Here is a 14,107-nt window from a genome sequence, read left to right as displayed (position 1 = left end):
GAGCTTTTGCTCCTAAATTACTTTACAGCTTGTAATATTATCAGTGTTTGTGTGTTTCTTAAACTTTGGCCACTTTTATGATTTTTATGAAACTAACAGATTACTTTTTTATTATGAGAATAACATATTGGAAATAATTCACTATGCCTTCATTATTTTGCAACCTGTTTTTTTATATATTTATTTATTTTTTACTCTTGTGCTTGACTCAGACTTTTATTTTATTGAGCTCAATCCATCATAAATATATTTTTTTAATATATAAAAATAATATTTGAAAACATTAATTTTATATTTAAAATATACTGTATTTAATTCTAACAATTTTTGGATAATCTACCATTTCAAACGTCATTTCCACCACAGAATGTTATCAGACGCAATACATCACGTGAAATGCGATGGGAATAACATTATGGTGAAGTAAAAAGGGCCAAAAGTGTCCATCCCACCCTCTCTGGTCTGGTTCTAATATGTTCTATCAGAGGCTTTGGGGTGGAAATGGAAGACGGCTGTACCGCAGACCCTCCTGCCGAGACAATTCCAGAATCCTGCTGTCTTGGCTCGTTTTCAGACTGAAATTCCCCTTTCCCCTGCTTCTATCACACAGAGCAAATTTGTAACACAATGACATTGCAACATGATGACATCATTATTTCAGTTCCGTTTTATGTGAAGCATCTGTTGGCGCCATCCTTCGCCAAGTTAACACGTTTTGTAGGGTTTCACTTTAGTGACTACATATGTCGGGCTTCTTTGGACGAAACGCAAACCCAGATTCTTGCGTTATCAATGATTTGAAACAGAATCGGTTCATAATCGTGTTTACTAAATGGGCTCACCAGAGTCATGAGTGGCTTTGTGTTTTTTCACATAAGAAAGTCACTTCTCTGACCTTTATAGAAAGTCTTACACCAAGATTACCGGGCTCTTTAACAGTCAAAACATTTCAGAAGCATTTTTATTTTTCATGCTTTTCATTCAAGAGCCTCTAGTTCTGTTTATGCATATTACATCCTTTTCTTACACCCAGAACACTCTAGCAACTGACTAGCAAACAAACAGAACCCATTATATCAGTTGCTAAGTTAGTGATTATTGCACACGTCAACACCACTCATGTTGTCATGAATTAAGACTAACTTTTGCAATAGAAATAAAGTGGCATTGTTTTCTTTTTCAGTAGTCACCGAGACCAGACACTGTGCCAGACGTCTTAAAGTGCTGCTGTTACGCATACACATGTACTTGTTCTAAGAGTATGTTGTAAAACACATGTCTGCATTTTGAACTTGAAGAAGGACGTTTGCCTTTAGGATAAAACAAGCCTGCACAGGTCTAACCACAAGCATGCGCACACAGCTGACCCGATCAACCCCTGCAATATTTCTCTCATTAAATTAAAAAGCAGATTGTTTGTATGTCGACATATTTCCAATGAATCACAGAGAACATTTCAACTGAAAAACATGTGGTTTTTAATGATTGCTGCAGAACTTTTCAGAATCATGCCTATCCCTAATCCTGATCTGATTAAAAGTCAACAGAGTCAGATTTTCAGTTTGTTAATCATGTACTGACAACCTCTCCTGATAGCTGATCTTCATAAGACTGGAATGTCCAATTTGTTTGTTTGAGTAAGGAGCTACATCTCTTCATTGGGTTGTAGCCTACTGTTATTAGGGGCCAAGCACCGAAAGGTGCATAGGCAACTATTGTATCTGCTAGCTTTCTTCTTCTTTTCTTCTCTTCCGATCTTGAGTCTATGGCAGTATGGTAAAAAGTTGTGAAATTTGGCACACAGATAGAGGACAGTGTGAACTTTAACCACAGCAATTTTGGAGTCTATAAGTCAATCCCTCTAGCGCCACCAACTGTCCAAAGTTTCACTTATGTTTGTACTAATAACTTTTGAACCATTCTTTTTTTTTCAGCTTATTCCTTGGCTCAAGACAATTCAATCATCTTCAGACCATGCTGGCAAAAAGTTTTAAAAACCTTTTTTGATAAACCCAACCATTCTCGAATAATGTGCAAACGAATCCGACGAAGAGCACACCAAATTGGATGCGAAGCTTTATTTCTTGAGTCTTGGTACAAGCATGACCTCAGGCTACATAAAGCGTTCCGTACTCAAAAAGTTCCGTGATTAGCGATGATGCACCTCTTGATTATCGCACGTGGAATTCACCTTCAAACTTACAAGGTGATATTTGTCAAAGCCGCAATGTACATAACAGAAAAATAGCAGCATTTCTTTACAAACCCATTCGTTTGTTTACTGGTTTAAGTGAACAGTTTAAAATTAACTTGACAAACATAGAAATGCTTTGTCTGAAAAATCTTTTTCATTGTGGTTCAGCACTAGTAAGTTACTTCAGTCGCCTATTAGTGTTTTCTTGTTAGCCTATACTTAATTTAGTCACGCATAAAATCCCGTCACAGTCACACAGAGATGCTTGTGCTTTGGTTTTAGTGCTCAAGTGCAAGAAAGAAAAACATCCTAATAATAATAAATTAAAAAAAAAAGTGTAAATATGACTTTCCAGAGTTTTAGGCATGCAGTAACACATGTTCAGGACAGGTAAAGTTACATTGCATCAGTGTGTTCTATTTACATCTATTTTATAGGTTTCAAATATTCAGTGAACAAATAATATACAGTAAAAAGTCTGAAATTGACTTATTGTTTACTCAATGTACGTTAGTGCTTGCTTAAAAGGATTCAGTAACTTTTCTAAAAAAAAATGAATATCATTGATTCTTATTTAAGCGCACAACAAATGTCAAGGGGGTTGGAACTCTACTGTATTTATTATTTCCATTACTTTTTATAGAACCACGAATTGCGTGTGCTGTGATGGATTGGCACAGGGTTATAGGAATGCATAATCTATCACAGGCATCGTCTAATGAGGGCTTTCTGGATTTTGATTGAACTGCTTCCAGTTTCCATACACATTAAAGACCCATCACCTCAAATTTCAAAAGAATGCTTTGGAAACTGAAGCAAGCGGTCCTTTGTGCATGACGTATCTGGTTAAGAGAACAGATTCTGGGCCCAGCTGATGAACTAATGCACAGAATGAGACTGCATACGACAGAACATTTAAACATAAATGACTGCTGAAACAGACATTGAAAAAATTATTTGTAAGCACACAAATATAAACCAAGACAAATTCATAGTTCCCACAGCTTTAAAGCGAGGAATTGGTATGACTCAAAGTGCAACATCTTAGTGAAGAGTAGAAAAAACAGCATTCACTATATAAATTAAAATAAAATTAAGATTTTATTATTTTTCATGATTCCTGGAAATAATAATAATTGTTATTATATTGACATTGACATTTAATTATTAAAATATTTTCTAATTATCATTTTTTTTTTTTATTACTTAAGAGGTTTTTAATGACTGAGATCATTGTACTTATTAATAAATAATAATAATATTTATATAAATATATACACAGAGAACTATAAGAATACAATTTGCCATTGTCTTTATTTAAAAAAAAGCAAGTCAAGTTCATAGTATGCATTAGCACCTTTAACGAAAAACACAATACTCAATCAAACCTTCTCAACAATGTCCTGTTCTTACAACCAGACTAGACAGAGGTCTCTATAACTGAAGACCAGATAAACGGCAACGACAGGCATTCTAATGAGACGTCCCGAACAGCCTCCATGAGGTTGCCAGATCAGAGTTTAAAGGCCTGGTATTAAGAAAGTGTGTAATGCTGTGTGGGTTGAGGAGGTCAGAAGGCTGGAGGAATGTTATCTAGAGCTGTGTGGATCTGTGCAAAGGCCTCCAGCAACCCTGAGGCCACTCGAGAGACTGAGCTTATTGAGTGGCAGCATCAGTAACGTCTTGTCTTTACCAGGCCGGGGCGGTGTTGGCAAGTCGTCGCATACGCCTGCGAAATAATAAAAAAGCAATAGTATTCAGGTGCGATACATATGAATTCATTATATATAAAAACGAATAAAGGTGTCTAGTAGGCAAGGTCTAATTTGTCACCTTGTGTTTCTGTCCTGGTCTCTGATTTTCTTCTCCATCTCTGCGTCTGTCAGGGTCTCCAGCAGAGGGCACCACTGGTCGGCATCACCAGTGTTCCGAATGGCAATCTCAACCGTTGGTAATGGGTTCTCACTACAGGAAATGAGCCAGATGGGGTCAGAAGTGGACAGCATCACTTAAACATCATGGAAGACCAATGATGCATGATTGATGACCACTGAGGCACAAAGGTGATGACTGATATGTAGAAATACCTATTCAACTTTTGTTAAGAAAAACGGTTTACATAAATTATACGATTTACTTTTAACCGTCATAGAGATATCAAAGCCAGGCTGTGGCAGCACATGCAGGGGTCAAACAGAACAGTCTGTTCTGGCATCACTAGGTTTATGCTACGTCATTTTTAGGAGGAAAACTGAATTAGGCATTATCGGAATGTCAATATACAGGGACAAGTCCTGCAAAGATATAAAAATTAAGAAAATATGAAAGTACTCAGCTTCCCAGGGCATGAAACGTGGGGGGGTAAGAGGGAGAGAAGATCAAGAAATATTGAAGCATATTGACCTGAAATCAGACCTATTGGAACAGACAGTGGGAGAAGCAAACAATTAGAAGGTTATAGCAAAGCAAAAACAAAAAGCAATGAAGTTAATCACAAAGAATGAAACAAAAACTCAGTAACATTTTAACTAAAGCACAAAGCGAATAATGTGCCATTTTCACCTATGACCTACAGACAGCATGATCTCATGGTGAAAATGTAATGCTAACTGGTTACGCCCCCACAAACCCCAACCTCTAAAAGGCAAAAGTAAGGTTGCAAGCCATGCAAGAGAAAAGCAACTGAATTATGAATCATTATGGAAGCAAAAATCAATGTAAACTGTACTGCAGGGAGAAAATGTTGTTACTTTATAACTAACGGAGGAAAGAGAAACACATAAAACTACTTCAGGGCATAATAAAGAGAAGTCACAAGGCATAAACGGTTGTCTGCCTGCTGTCGGACAAATAAACGAGATTGTAAAGGCCCAGAACGCATTAAGGATGGTCTCAATTTCATGGCGTAAACAAGACATGCCGTGTGTTTGTGTGTATATGACCACATTATGGAAATTCCACTTAATACGACCTTCTATAAATCATTGTTTAAAATGGAACCAGGCCCCAGACATCTCAACAGACACACAGGATATAGATACAGGTCAAACAATACAGTACAGCACAAACAAACACAGATATCAATGTAAATATTACATGCAAGAACACCATACATGTGAGACATATGCTACCGTCCAAAGAATTTGGGGTTGTATGTCACTTTCGATTTCAATTTATTGCATACTTGCTGAATATAATTAATTTCTTTAAAAGATATATTACTTATTTATTTAATAAGTTTATTTAAACATTTATTACTACTAATTAACTTATTCCTTCTAAAAATGTTTTAATAAATACAACCTTCTGTACTCATCCATAACCATTTTTTTCACTCCACTTGTTTATTGCTGCTATGAGTTTTATAGTTTGTTGCTTGACAGTGACTAGAATGCCATCCCAGACACATAACCCCATACAAGCATCTTTCTCACTGGTAAATAGGTTTTTGTGGCAAGTGGAAAAAAAATCCAACCTACACGCAAAGAAGTTGGATCATTGTCAAGGCATGCAGTTTCTTTTTTTTTATTCTTCTCCGAAAAAAAACTGTGAATAGGTTTTTAGTCTGTTTACAAAATACCTACTGATTATTGGGTAAATTCCAAGGCAATATTACAGGCTAGGGAAATAATTCATTCTCTGCCTTATGACAGTGAAGTGGCGGTATAAATACTAAAGAACAAATCATGTCTCAACAGTGAGCCGCAGAGGGAAAACCACAGCGAGTCTTCCTTTACACTCACTCGGTTTATAAATGAGTTTGGAGATCATGACAGCACATATAAATCATGGCAAGCAGTGATTTTGAAAACAAGAAACTGTCCTAAAATGACTCTACGGGGAATATAGTGTTTCTAGAGGGGATTGTGCATCAAGCCACTTCATTTATGGCCTACTGCATAAAAATGGACCATCATCATCCTGAAACTGAAAGCCCCAAGGCACATGAATTTTCTATCAATAGTTTTCACAAACTGTGAAGCACTGCTTGTCCATATGAGAAAGCAAAAGAATAAAAATTGAACTAGAACTCAAACTGATGTTTGAGGGGAGCCAGTATTGGAAGTGTATGCGTGTTGCCCACCTGAAGGCGTACGTCCTCTGGTGCCAGCTGAGCTGTCCGCGGATGCTGTAGGCGATGGTGGTGACGAACTCTCCTCCGAGGCCCAACTCAGAGCAGAGCTTCAAAGCAAACGTTTCTGGTGAGTTCTCCTTCTCTGACATGTCCCATTCGAACTGGTCCACCAGAGAGATGTTCCCCACATGAATGTTTAGCTGAAAGCACAATGCAGGTCAGCAATGGATTAACTAGGGATGCACGATATATCAGCCACCATATCGTTATCTGTTCATTTTTAATATTATCGTTATCGGCCCAATAAGAAAACTTGGCCGATATATTAAAGCCGGTAAATAATGGATTATTTCCTTCAGCTGAGACACTTCAGATGCACACTGTTCGCCATGATGGTTTTGAATTGCTTGAAATATGATTGGAATCACTTCAAAAAGGAAAATACAGTTAAGTGCAAGATGTGCAATGCAAGTATGTCATATTGGCGAAGGCTACATAAAAATATAATGAGAATATCATTCTAATTGTGTGCTTAGGGCATGGATTTAATGGTGTGAGTTTTGTTTTTGTAGGCTCTCAAAAATTATATAAAAATTTGGATTTAGATTTATCGGCCAACATATCGGATATCGGCTTTTAAATATAAAGAATTATCGTATCGGCCACGATATCGGTGCATCCCTAGAATTAGCCACATGCATTATGATTGGCTTTCAACATAGACTAAATTTACACTGTTAATTTTTGGGATTGACAACCGGTTTCACTGACAGGTGTGAGTCTCAATGTCCCATTCACACAGCAACTTACCGTATAGCCTCGAATACTGTCTGTATGAATATGCAATGGGAGGCAAGCCTGTATTCTCTAACCAGTAACCACAGTGACCAAAGTAATATCAAAGATGGCGACGTGACTACGTCCAAAAAATGGAAAAGTCGTATCACTTTTAACAGCTAATTAAGTCTAATTTAGTCCAAAATTAAAATTTTGCTTTTGGGTACTACTGTAAAACACACCTTAATGATGACCCTCTGGTCTGTCTGCTCATCCAGAATGCTGTCGGTAGGGTAGGACTCGATCTGCTGTCTAATGGCTGAGGCGATGGCAGGGACGAAGGCGAGAGGATTCAGGTCCAGGTCATCACACAGGATCTCAGCAAACATCTCTGGAGTCATAAGTTTCTCTGGAGACACAAAAGCAGACACTTGTGCACTTAAATGTCTTTAACATGAATGCATCTTGCATTCAACAGCAAAAGAAAAGCAAAAACATACACTACCATTCAAAACTCTTAAGTCAGTGAGTTTGTTTTTTTGAAGAATAAAAAAAAAACAAAAAAAACTTTTATTCAGTAAGGATGCATTAATTTGAGCATTAAAGTGCCATAAAGACTGTAACAAAAGATTTCTATTTCAAACAAATGCTGTTCTTTTGAACGTTCTAAGCATCAAAGAATCCTGAAAGAATTGATCAGTTTCCACAAAAATATGAAGCAGCACAATTGTTTTCAACATATTATTATTAAAAGTAATAAATGTTTCTTGAGCACCAACTTAGAATGATCTCTGGAGGACCATGAGACACTGCAAATGAAAATATACTAAAATATATAGAAAAGTTACTTTAAATCGTAAGAATGTCACAGCATCTAAAACACACACAGACAGATTGTGTCTGAACTTAATGATTTTCATTTCTTTATTAAAGTGAGATTAATAATGAGAATGAGAGTTTTGCACCTTACTGTAATGACTATTTGGGGGGAAATTATGCGTAACTGTCATGAAAACAATGTGCATAAAATGTGAGCTTTCAGAAAAACTTTTTTTGAACAGATTTTGCATTTTGTCGCCTTACCGTTCATGTTCCAGGTGAAGGCATCTCTGAGCTTCTGCCCATCAATCTCCATGTCCAAGCGGATAGGCACCAGGACCTCTGCCTGGGATGCATTTTCGTGGATGACTGCCGGGTCGTGGTCATCGAAACTATGCATTGAAAGAAAGCAGAGACCCATAAACACACTCTAAAATTAATTAGAACCATGTGCGCAGCATGTGCTCTTCAACTCCACACCAGGGCTCTGATTCTGAACAACTGCCCACATTTTTCCTTCATGTCCTGCCCTTTTCTGACACAACAAATGCCTGAAAGTTTAACAACCTACATATGTGATTATGTGAGGGATTTAAAATGCTTGTCTTGTAAGTAATGACAGCAGAATGAAGTTGTTTTGGAGCATTGCTTTAAACCAACAGCTGTCTGGTGGCATTCTAGTCTGAACCGTCTCATTTAAAGCCAATCATTGACATTTACCACAGTCCTCAGAAGGGTATGCTGAAAAATTGCAAGGGCCATTACATTCAGCTAAATATCCCCAAATGACTTCCTCTTGGGATAAGATGATGTAGGTCAATTGAGGACCTAAAAACACAAATGCATCGAGCTAATTTCGGTTTGTCTTCAAAACTGGGACTTTGAGCGTTTGAACCTTTATCAGGTTATCTTTTCGTGTAGGAAATGAGGAAGAAGGAAAGGAAAATTAGCCTATCAAGGGTATTTGCTTTTCATAAGAATCAGAAAAGATTCTGTCAGCGATAAACAACATATCCTGAAAGAACCTCTTCGCAATAACAAGCCAGTGTTTTGGACTATTGCTTCATCTGCTGACCCAAAACAACTAAGTCACGGGAAGTATATAGCGGAAATGTGGTTTGGTTCCTTCATAAACATCCTTTGGTTCGATATTGTTCTGATAACATCATGCATTAATCAACAGTTGTTAAATAATTATCCAGAGTTTTACATTTCTTAATTATATTTAGATTGAGCAACATGTCGATGATTGTTGACAGGTCGAACCCAAGAAATGTTTAAAGACCTGTGAAATGGCTTGATGAGCACATTTTCTTTCCTGTGTTGACATTTTTCCTACTGAAATATTTAAAATGGAGGCAGACAGCATCAAATTGGCTTTGTGTGTACTTTAGAAGTACGCAAGCATATACATTACCAATCAAAAGTTCCGGTTTCCGGCATCACGGTTTCCACACAAATATGAAGCTGCACAACTGTTTTCAACTTTGATAAGAAATGTTTCTTGTGCAACAAAATCAGCATTTAAGAATGATTTATGAAGTGTCGTGGCAATGAAGACTTTTGACCCCAAAACTTTTGAACAAGTTCAAGTTCAAGTTCACTTTATTTGTATAGCACATTTACAACAGCCACTAGGCTGACCATAGTGCTTTACAGAACAACCAGATTAAAAGATAGTAAGACCTGCATAACAACACATTAAACACAAATAAGAGCAGCAAAGCTAAGCGAAACCTTAAAACCGTTAAAACCGTAAACACTTACACGTCCGTTCATAAGTTTGGGGTTAGCAAATATATAATTTATCTTACTGACCCAAAACTTATGAATGTTAGTGAATGTTTTTTTTTTTGTTTTTTTAAAGCTAACAGAAGTGGACGAAAAGCCATAAACAGAGTGTGTAGTTGTCAAACTCTCATTACTCATATTACCATAATGGAAATGTCCTTTTCTTGTCACGTCCCATTCGGTTTCTGTTGATAGTGGTGGAACAAGGCACTGCGTCCAGGTGATGGGAGCTGTTGGGTAGGGTGGGCACCCATTGACTGCTCCTCTTTGCCTTCTGCTCCCTAAATTTCAGATACAAAGTTACAACAACATAAACTCCAACAGAAAATTCTATTTTTGGGGACATACATATTAAATATTAAATATATATATATATATAAAAAAAAACACATAAAAAATAATTATAAATAATTTATATAGAATACAGAATATAAAAATCTGCTATAAAATACTTTTTAAAAAATCTATCCACAAAACTGACTGGAAGTGTCCATATGTGTTTTAATAAAAACAACCCCAGTTGATTTGGTGCTGTATTTATTATATTTTTATCACTTCTTGTTCTCCATTTAGACCTGTACATCACATAACCGAGGACCACCAGACTCCTCACCTGAGATACGCCGGCGGCTCTGTGCTGATGGACACTGCCTTGTACTTCTCATCATTCCCCTCGAAGATCTCCTCACATTCAGACGCCTTCAGCAGGGTCACACTGGTGGCTAAAGTTGTGTAACCATGATTTAAAACAAAAAGAACACTGCACAAACTGCTGTCTAGAAGCAGGACTAAGGGACTATGAGGTAGGTGCTGCTTACTGGTGCTTTCTGGACCTAAGACTTTGAAAAGATCATTCAAAGGGAAAGGAATCACTTACCGTGTGATGATGCTACGATCTTCTTCCGCTCCTCCACGGATGCAAGGCGTCTCCATAGTGACGGGTACCGCTTATACAGAGAGCCTCTGAACATTCGCAGGTAGTTGCCAACCTAAAAAGAAAAGAAAAAGTAAATGCTAAATGTGTTTAAAGGAAGACACTACACTGTTTTTTCATTCACTGGTCAATTTTGAGATTTTGGGCTATTTTGCTCCCATAACATGACTTTGGTTCAGACTAGTAGAAAAGAAAACATCCAAAATACACATTTAAGTGTTTATTTTATTTCACTTCTCTTTGCATCTGTAGATTTCAATTACAATACATATCTTTAAAGGCTGTATTCTTAAAATTAGTTTTTTTTTTCTCCTGCACTGAGGCAGAAATCTCCACTTCAGTTGCACTTACACCACACCTATATTATAGTAGGCTAGTTAGTTCAGATATAGGCCTAGTGATTTTTTCTTTCTTGTCGACACTATTTTCTCGTTTTATAGAGTAATAAAAAGAGATATCCAAAATCCCCTCTGTATAAACCTTTAAATTATGTCAACAAAATGAAACTGGAATTTTGGACCTGGCTTTATCCAATGTTCAGATTTCTGTTCTGGAAATGTAAGAAAATGAATGCACATTAATGCAATTAATGCATATTTCATTCGATAATGCCTCATTTGTATATTTAAACAACATTTCAGAAAACTTGTTATAATACAAAAAGAAAAATTGTCTTAAGATAGATTGATATCTAGTTTTTACACTTTCCACATGTGGGGTCTTGTCTTAAGGGGTTAGTTCCCCCAAAGATGAAAATTCTGTCATTAATTTCTCACCCTCATGCTGTTCCAAACCTGTAAGACTTTTGTTTATCTTCAGAACACGATTTTTTCTAAGCTTTCTATCCTTCCATAGACAGCTGTGCAACTGACTCTTTGACGCTTCAAAAAGTTCATAAAGAGATCTTAAATTAATCCATATGAATTGAGCGATTTAGTCAAAAAATTTCGGAAGAGATCATTGATCAGTGAACATCAACAGAAGCTCAACCGAACCTGCTTGGCGCACAAGAACAAACCTCTTACGGAGGCTCAAACGTGCTGCGCAACACGAGAATGAACCTCATTAGTTCTTGCACGTCAAACGAACACGCTTGAGCTTCCGTTTACCACAACTGATGTGTGAGTTGATGAATGTTTATGTTAATAAAAGCCTAAATTCAATCTTTTCATTATAAAGCAATCGTGTCTCTTCAGAACATTTTGGACTAAACCGCTTTATTCACATGGATCAGATTAACAATCTCTATGAACTCAAAGTGGTAGTTGCGTAGCTGTCTATGGAGGGACAGAAATCTCTCAGATTCCATCAAAAAGATCTTCATTTGTGTTTCGAAGATGAACGAAGGTCTTAGGGGTTTGGAACAACATGAGGGTGAGTAGCCTAATTAATGAAAGAATTTTCATCTTTGGGGGAACTATCCCTTTAAAAGAAATGCATTCGCAAACACATACTACTCTTACTATCTCTGCCATAGAAAGATGTGCTAAAAATAGTAAGAGTAGTGTACTAGTATGCGTTTCCGTGTGCATGGTGTGTCAGAGTATAATGTTTAAGTCAGCTGAAAGAGTTTTAAAATCATTCACACTCATGTTATTCCAAACTCTAGGTCACCATTCACTTTTATTGTGATAACAGAAGCAATGAAAGTAGATGGAGACTGAGGCTGTCAGTTCCTAACATTGTTCTTAATATCTCCTTTTGTGTTTCAATGGGGGAAAGCATAAAGGTTTGAAACAACAGGGTAAATAATCACAGAATTACTTTCTGTGTGAACTCACTTTAACATGTTTAAAAAATTATTGAAATGAAAAACCGCTATATTTATAACGTTATCTGCCAACTTGTCTGGACCAAAAATATCGCACTTCAAATCTTACTTTTATAGATCAGAAAGGCAAGTGCTTCACTTTATAGTGGAACAGGGATGATTGCAAGCTCTATTGATAATTTAATCATTCATTCATAACGTCGATATGCAGATGTCAGCATCTTTAACTGGACAGCAACCAACAAAGACAAGTCAAAGATGTTTTAGTGTTAATACGATGGCTACATTAATGCATATCAGGTGTAAAAATACGCATAAATCTCTGTGAGACAGAAAACGTACCTCTGAACCTATCATGTAAAAATCCTCATCTTCCTCGAGTTGAAATTTTATTGGTTTTTGTCCAAATGTTTTACTCAACGCCATCTTTGCAAACACAATGAGCGACAACGCGCATGCGTATAAAGGAAGCAGCGAGGTGGGAAGAGCTCATGCTCTGGGGCGCAACGCTGCAGGCGTGCAGTAATGCCTGCTGTTGGAGGACACCTCACTGGATATGTTACAATACTAGGAAGCCCTAAAACAGTCTACTTTTCTACGGAATATTGCAGTAGGATATTTATTATAAATGATTAAAAACTTAAACCAAACTAAACTAGAAATGATGCCAAGTTGGCAATAAACTGAAATAAGTTTAAAGGGGACCTTTAGGCAAAATTCACTTTTACATTTGAACAAATGTTTTTTTTTTGGCACTGTGTGTACACACAACCACCCTCTAATGGTAAAAATCCATCCACTCCTCTTTTTTTCTTTCATAAGCAGTCTCAGAACAAGCCATTTGAATATTCTAGCATTTGTGATGTCCCATATGCTTAGGCCACGCCCATGACTGCTGATAGACTCTGCCCTATTAGCATAGACCACACCCTGAGTGAGCTGTACACAGTGAGTCCACCATGTTTATCTCCTCACCAGAGCATTTAACAGTAGCATTCAAGTAATAAATATTTTTTTTATTAAAGCTATAAAGTTATTCAGTCAAGAGCAGTGAGAGATTTTCTATTTTTCTTTTGTTGTTTGATTCATATTAACAGCGTATAGCAGTAGGTACTACAGTATAACACATGCAATTTCTTCACTTGCTGTTTACGTTCACAGACATAACCGACTGAGTTTACGTGAGTATTTGTGTTTTTTGACACAAACTTGAGTGTATTTGAAAGTTGAAGCGCAATAAGATGTGAAAAAGAACTTACTAACTAAGTAAAGAAATAATCACTGGACGGTGCGTAACTGCGTGCTTCGGGTATGTGCGCTCAGAAAACCATATATCCCAAGTTTATACAGATATGGCTTTAAAATGCATGCAGATAAAAAACTTTAATGATGAGGAAGAACTGCAATGTCATGTGAGCGTGACCGCAATAGAAATGATAATCAAAACCAAACAGATGTTTTAGTTTTCGGCAGAGTATCTGATGTAGTTGCTATAAAGGCTCCGCCCTCTTCTGGAAAGTGCTTATTTGCATTTAAAGATACATGCACGAAAACAGCATGTTTTTCCTTCCACTCAAAAATGGGCATTTACAACATGGTTTAATAAAATCTCTGTGGGGTATTTTGAGCTGCAACTTCACAGACACATTCGAGGGACACCTGAGACTTATATTACATTTGGTAAAAAGGGGCATAATAGGTCCCTTTTAATTGAAGCACTAACATTATGAACTGGAAATAAATAAA

The 14,107-nt window shown here is 36.9% G+C and overlaps 1 protein-coding gene across 1 annotated transcript; it reads right to left on the bottom strand.

The window, feature by feature from the left end:
- Nucleotides 1-3,483: 3,483 nt before the first annotated feature.
- Nucleotides 3,484-12,859, bottom strand: smarcb1b (SWI/SNF related BAF chromatin remodeling complex subunit B1b). Its single transcript, XM_081391180.1, has 9 exons — nucleotides 12,704-12,859; nucleotides 10,534-10,645; nucleotides 10,270-10,378; nucleotides 9,800-9,937; nucleotides 8,130-8,257; nucleotides 7,289-7,455; nucleotides 6,279-6,469; nucleotides 4,028-4,159; nucleotides 3,484-3,923 (listed from the first exon to the last, which is right to left on the bottom strand). Exons 1-9 carry the CDS (start codon nucleotides 12,785-12,787, stop codon nucleotides 3,884-3,886), a joined length of 1,101 nt encoding a protein of 366 aa, XP_081247306.1. The 5' UTR covers nucleotides 12,788-12,859; the 3' UTR covers nucleotides 3,484-3,883.
- Nucleotides 12,860-14,107: the final 1,248 nt, after the last annotated feature.

The sequence above is a fragment of the Scardinius erythrophthalmus genome (assembly GCF_964197995.2).
Source record: "Scardinius erythrophthalmus genome assembly, chromosome: 17".
Lineage (NCBI taxonomy): Eukaryota > Metazoa > Chordata > Actinopteri > Cypriniformes > Leuciscidae > Scardinius > Scardinius erythrophthalmus.
The sequence above is the reverse complement of the archived record's forward strand: the minus strand, read 5'-3'. Positions and strand labels throughout refer to the sequence as shown.